General features: G+C 41.6%; 1 protein-coding gene across 1 annotated transcript; it reads right to left on the bottom strand.

Annotated features, from left to right (window-relative positions):
- Positions 1-979: 979 nt before the first annotated feature.
- Positions 980-6,678, bottom strand: LOC147434772 (pentatricopeptide repeat-containing protein At4g13650-like). The gene has a single exon (XM_086491200.1). It carries the CDS (start codon positions 6,449-6,451, stop codon positions 1,607-1,609), a length of 4,845 nt encoding a protein of 1,614 aa, XP_086347326.1. The 5' UTR covers positions 6,452-6,678; the 3' UTR covers positions 980-1,606.
- Between the last annotated feature and the right edge of the window lie 494 nt (positions 6,679-7,172).

Here is a 7,172-nt window from a genome sequence, read left to right on the forward strand (position 1 = left end):
ATTAATTTGAGTACCATTCTACACCACAGAGTGGTAACACAGACAAAAAGAGTAAAAACCAAACATCTGTTCAAAGCCTAGTACATCTAGCAATATTTTTACTAAGTTATCTATGTACCAGAATATATGAATGTAAAAAATGTCACTCTGAAACTGACACAGCCAGAAGCTCAGAAAGTCCAGACATTGGCTTTAGAAGCACCAAAAGAACAAACTGAAATAGCAACACAAGTAACTAAGAAGCACGGTTTGGATGAAAGTGCAGCCGAGGCTACTATAAAGCCTCCTAAGAAACAAAAACCGACAAAAGAATTCCGGATCAACTCAGTGCCAAGACCAAGAAGGCAGTAGGAGCATGTGTAGCGAAGAATTCCGGATCAACTCAGTGCCAAGACCAAGAAGGCAGTAGGAGCATGTGTAGCGAAGAAGTCTGAAGCAATCACTGCACAGACTGAGGGAATATCTGCAGCCACAACCATAATATTATCTATCATGTACTGCTATCGATTTGCACATAAGTCCAAACCAAATAACTGAAGAGCCAGAAACATTGGCAAGCAACCACTAGTACAAAACAAGCAACAATAGTCACCACAACAATAGTTCCAAGGGCACGGGATAGACTACAGGCACTTCAAGAGAATCAACTAATGGGCGATCTGAGTATAGACACTTCCAAACCAATGGCGGTGCCATACAACGTCCCAGTGGTCGGATATGAAACTGAAAGCGCCGATCTAGAAACCGTCACAGATGGTTGTGTAGCCACGATTCAAACTGGCTGGAATACAATTGTCATTGCTTTAGGACAAATGATGTACGCTCGTGCTAGTATTCAAAGTTCTGACATAGCTCTCCTCCAATATAGTTGGAATAGGAGACAAATCATGTCAACAAGTACAGAACAACATGTCAACAAGTACAGAACAATTGTTGTTAAACTTAGAAATTTTGAAGAAGAATGTGAAAGAGAACAGCATACCAAAACCATTAGAAATTTTCAACAAAAAATGTTTTAAGTTGCTCAACTTGTAGTTTTCCTAAAGTCAAGTGAGTCCATGCAATGAGGTATATAATCTATTATACATCCTGTTTATGCAATGGAAAGCAAATACCACTCTGATAATGGGGTGGGGAGGCCTTGAGAGGGTAGATACAAAATAATCGAATATGAATTTTTGGTGATGTCAACAGTTGACTGTTCCAAAGTACCTCTCAATTGGAGTCTATCTGAAACAGAAAATAAAACTTCCAATTTTTAGCCAACAAGCACTTAATGCCGCAAAACTAGATGTCCTATAGGTCTGTATACATTTGGTCCTATAAGAGATGGGGCTCAAATTGTACCCGCAACTTTGACTTGGGTAAAATGCCACTGAAGTGGGTAATCTAGAAGTACCCCTGTACAATTGTCGTGTCAACAGTATTCAAACTATGTTTGATACCTCTCCTTTTTGAAAGATCAGCAAGTTATGGAATGACAAGCTTGCTTTTGTTCAGAGTTTGGACCTGGTACACGTCTGTCACCGTAGTTTGGGGCCTTCGCATCTTGCCTGTTAGTATAAGATACATAATGATTCAAGGAATGATCTCAACAACCATTCACCTATGCATTTCCCACCAATACATAATCAATAACCTGTTTTCCAAGCTCCGCACGTCCAAAATTCTTGCAAGCTTCAAGTACTCGGTTCCAAAGCACAAGATTGGGACTCCGTGGCAATTTTTTCACCATAGCAATTGCTTTATCCACTTGTCCATCTCGACAAAGAAGATCTACCATGCTCACAACATGCTCAAAAGTTGGGACTATTTCATAGTCATTGCTCATGGCATCGAAGTATGCCTGACTACTTTGACATAGTCCGGTGCGACTGCAAGCACCAAAAATGATTCTAAATGTTACAGGATCTGGCTTTACACCTCCTCCTAGCATTTTCTCCAAGTTCTCGAACAATGCTTGGCTTTCTCCAAGCTGGGCATATCCTGAAATGAGAGAGTTCCAAGAGACTGTATCGTGGGATGGGAGCCTGCCAAACACATGCAATGCTAAAGAAAGTAAGCCACCTTTGGCATACATATTGATTAAAGTGTTTCCAACAATTAGATCTCTTCCCAAAAGGCCCCTCCTTTCAATTTCAAGATGTATTTCTTGTGCCTTCATAGTTGCACCAATGCTGCTACAAGCTTTCAAGATACAAATGAGTGAGACTGGATCCGGTGAGATACCTTCATGTTGCATTTGTTCAAAACATTCCAGAGATTCCTCACCATGCCCATAGTGCGTATATCCTACAATTAGTGCAGTCCAGCAGACCACATCTCGACAAGGAAGCTTGTCGAAAACTTCTTGAGCTTCTACAAGCATGCCACACTTGACATACATATCAACGAGGCTGGTACCGACCAAGGTGTCTTTGTGTAGCAGACCCAGTCTTTCAACCTCTGCATGTAGCTCTCGACCCTTGTGGGTGGACCCGATGCTACTACAGGCTTTCAAGCTGCAAACAAAGGCAGCTGCGTCTAGGGAAACCCCTTCTAAAAGCATTTGATCCAGAGCTGCAAGTGCTTCTTCACCGTAGCCATGCTCTGCAAATCCTCCAATAAGGGAGGTCCATAAGAATTGGTCTCGACTAGAAAGCTCGCTGAGAAACTTTATCGCAACATCGAATGAACCACATTTAGCATACATGTCAATGAGTGCTTTGACAACATGGTCCATCTCCAAGAAACCCTTCTTTTGGATCTCCACATGAAATTTCTCACCAGAATGTCTTGCAGTCATCCTTCCACAATTTCGCAAGCCACACATAAACGTAATAGAATTTGCAGAAAATCCTTCAAGCTCCATCTGTTCAAGAGAGCTGAGAGCTTCCTCAGCATTCCCGTGCTCAGTGTAGCCTGCTATTAATGACGTCCATGTGAATTCATCACGAACAGAAAGCTTATCAAAGATCTGTTGTGCTGTGTGAAGCAAGCCACATTTGATATACATATGAATCAAGGCTGTTCCAAGAATACGATCGCTTTCTACAACCCCAAACGCTTCAAGGAGAGAGTGTAGTTCTCTACCTTTGTCTGCATCACCTAACCCAGTGCAAGCTTTTAAGGCCAATAAGAAGGACACATTATCGGGAGAAATACCATCACATTGCATCTGTTCAAAGCAACAAATGGCATCTTCAAATAGTCCTTTTTCCAAATAGCCTGTCATAATTGCAGTCCATGGAACTATGCCTTGCATTGGAAGCTGGCTGAGAACATCCTGTGCTTTCCCTAGCATCCCAAGGTTTGAATACATAGCCACCAAGACAGTGCCAACAAGAGGGTCTGTTTTCAACAAGCCTTTCCTCTCAACCTCAACATGCAACTCTTCACCCCTCGCTAAAGCACCTACACCGCCACAGGCTTTTAAGCTGCAAGCATAAGCAATAACATCCGGAACAATGCCCTCAACCTGCATCTGCACAAAGCAATCAAGTGCCTCATCCCATTGTTGATATTCTGTATAACCATTCATTAACGATGTCCATGAGACTACATCTCTTACTGGGAGCTTGTCCAATAGGTGACATGCAATGCAAAGGTAGCCACACTTGGCATACATATCAATCAGCGCGTTGCCTACAACCTTATCACTTTTCAGTAAACCCTTCCTCTCAATTTCTGCATGTATCACTTGACCTTTCTCGAAGCATTCCATACTGCTACAGGCTTTTAAGCTGCAAACCAAAGTAGCAGCATTTGGAGCAATGCCCTTCAGTTGCATTTGTTCAAAACATTCAAGAGTCTCCATAAAGAGTCCGCACACCGAGTAACCTGCTATCAGAGCAGACCAGGAGGCAATGTCTTGGACCCGAAGTTTACTGAACACTTGACGAGGTAAACTAAGAAGATCAGAATCAAAACCATATTTAGTGCACCCACCAATGCTGGTGTAGTGATTTGAAACTTCCTTTGGAAGACCTCTCCGTTCAATGTCATCAAAGACAACCTTCTTGTTACTTTCACCATTTTCTACATTGCCACAGGCTTTCAAAACGTGCAATAACGTCTCAAGGTTAGGTGAAATACTCTCAAGTTCCATTTGTTTCAAACAAAGCTTTGCTTCTTCACTATGCCCAGACTCAACATATGCAGCAAACAAAGAATTCCAAGAAGTGACATTTTGAATTGGTAGCTTCTCAAACACTTTCTGAGCTTTAGAAATCAGGCCAAGTTTAGCATATGTATCAATCAATGTAGTTCCAAGCTCCAAATCCTTTTCTAAAAATCCCCTCCTCTCAATTTCATCACGTAATTTTTCAACTTCAAGCCCTGCACCTATGTGCCCACACACTTTTAAAATACACTTATAAGTTACAGCATCCGGGGAAAAAACATGAGAGTACATGCGTTCATAGCAGTCTAGTGCTTCTTCATAACAGCCATATTCAGCATATGCAGTTATGAGTGCATTCAAAGAAACGACATCACGAGCTGGAAGCTTATTGAACACTTCTTGTGCCCTAGTGAGTGAGCCGCATTTAGCATACATGTCAACCAAGGTGGTGCCGGCAACTGTATCTATCTCTAACAATGCTCTCCTTTCCATTTCTGCATGTATTTCTACTAAGGGTATTATACTTGCACAAGCCTTCAAGGTGCAAAGGAATGTGGTTACCGTTGGAGTAACCCCCTCAGACATCATCTGCTTGAAACATCTGAGTGCTTGTTCACCATGCCCATGCTCAACAAATCCTGAAATGAGTGCTGTCCATGAGACAGCATCCTGACGAGGAAGCATGTTAAGCACTTCCTCTGCCATAGCAAACAAGCCACATTTAGCATACATATCTACCAAAGCTGTGCCAAGGTGGTCTGAGTATAACAGACCTCTTTTTTCAATTTCAATATGTATTTCTTGGCCTTTCTCTGCCGTTCTCAAGATGGTACATGCTCTTAGGCTACAAAAAAATGTGCCAGCATTTGGAAGGACGCCCTCAAGTTGCATCTGCTCTAGATACTTGAGTGCGTCCTTGTCAAAGCCATGCTCGACATTTGCTGCTATTATTGCTGTCCAAGAAACTACATCCTGTCTCCAAAGTATATCAAACACTCGTTTTGCATTTGTAAGGAAACCACACTTCGCATACATATCAACCAAGGTATTGGCAATGGCAATGTCACCATCAAGCAGCCCAGTCTTCATAATCTTTGCATGTATTTCTCTGCCCTTATAGGATTTTCCTACCACGCTGCATGCCTTTAGGCTGCAAACGACAGTAATGGCATCCGCAAGAACTCCCTCTGATTGCATTTGCTCTAAGCATTTTAGTGCTTCTTCACTAAGCCCATGTTCAACATACCCTGTGATCAGCGCTGTCCATGAAACTACATCACGAAAGGGAAGCCTGTCAAACACTTCCTGTGCGAGGGCAAGTAAACCAGCTTTTGCAAACATATCAACTAAGGTACTGCCAAGAAAAGCATCTCTTTCCAACAGCCCCATAAAAGCTGCCTTGGCATACATTTCACAGCCTTTGTCTATGGCTCCAACACTTCCACAAGCTTTCATGTTACAAACAAATGTGACTGCATCTGGAAACATACCCTCCAGCTGCATTTGCTCAAAACACTTGAGAGTTTCTTCGCTTTGTCCATTCTCTACATATCCTGTCAAGAGTGCAGTCCATGTGACAACATCACGATCAGGTAAGTTGTCGAACACTTCCTGTGCTTTGACAAGCATTCCACACTTGGCATACATGTCCACCAATGCACTGCCAACAAAAAGTTCCACATCAAGGCTCATGCTGACAACCTTGGCATGAATATGTGAGCCTCTATCAAGGTCTTTGGATTTTGTACAAGCCTTTAGCAAGGCCACAATGGTATAATTACTGAGGTGAACAGACTTATCTTGCTGCATTTGGCAGAAAAGAATGAAAGCATTCTCTAGAGCTTCCTTCTTACTATAGCCTGCAATGAGGGTATTCCAGGCGCACTCATTTGAATGCAGCAACCGATTGAATACACGTTGAGCATGTCTTATGCTGCCCACTTCCACAAATAGTGGGACAAGGTAGTTGCCGAGCGAGCTATGAGCTTCCAGTCCACAGGAACACAAGAATGCATGTAGTCGGAGTGCAAGATTTCCATTCCTATCCTTCTTGCAAGTGAGGAGAGCGTGTGCGAAATCTTCAAGTGACGGCAAAAGAAGCATACATTCATCTGAGGTAGGCCTGGCGCTCTCAAGGCAGAGGGAGCGTTGAGAAATGCAGGAATTCTTCCTCACTATTAGAATTCCTTTCTCTTCTTCTTCTTCTTTCGCTTCTTCCTCATGTTGGGCATAATGGGAGCTTTCAAGCTTTTCAAAATACCTGTCTGTGGACGAACTGTAGAGGAATTCATGAGCAGGCTTGATCTTAAGATCTGAGGGCCTTGCTTTGGGGTGTGTCAGCAGGCACATAGCTCGCTGCAACCTGCATGTTGCTGCCAGCCTTTGCTCGTAATTCGCTTAGTAATCATTTATCTGGGTACGTAACGACTCAGGTTCAACTAAAGAACTCCACGGTCATGGGCTCAAATGTGGCCAAGTGACTGGGAATGCTTGTACTGCTACCAAACAAACAAGGTGGGGACTCATGATGGCCTGTTGAAGGTAAGGAGGGAGAGATCTATCGAAAGTAGGTTTTAATCAGTGTTGCAGTTGTATTGTTTTAATATAAAATTGTATTGTTCATATACACGTGAAATAAAAAGATCCATTTAATATTATAAAATTTAAATAAACAAGGTGAGGACTCACGATGGCCTCTTGAAGGTAAGGAGGAGGAAAGATATATTGAAAGTAGGTTTTAATCAGTGTTGCAGTTGTATTGCTTTAATATAAAATTGTATTGTTCATATACAGGTGAAATAAAAAGATCCATTTAATATTATAAAATTTAAATAATATTTAAGGTAAGTTTCAATCAGGCCATTTTTTTATTTTCTTCTAGTCGATATCGGGTACTCTCAAATGGCTTATATATTATGAAGGGGCCCCAAATGTGCACATTGCACATTTATATTTTGAAACAGAATAAAACAAAAACGAAGTAAAATAGAAAGACACATTAAAAATCAAAACAAAAGAATATTTAAATGCTTTCAAATAAGCATAGAAAATAATTAAACAATTTAGTGAA

The sequence above is a fragment of the Adiantum capillus-veneris genome, chromosome 19, assembly GCF_014529385.1.
Source record: "Adiantum capillus-veneris isolate H3 chromosome 19, ASM1452938v2, whole genome shotgun sequence".
Lineage (NCBI taxonomy): Eukaryota > Viridiplantae > Streptophyta > Polypodiopsida > Polypodiales > Pteridaceae > Adiantum > Adiantum capillus-veneris.

Excerpts from the sequence above, each read along its gene's own strand:
- LOC147434772 (XM_086491200.1), bottom strand. The coding sequence starts at position 6,451 with ATGTGCCTGCTGACACACCCCAAAGCAAGGCCCTCAGATCTTAAGATC.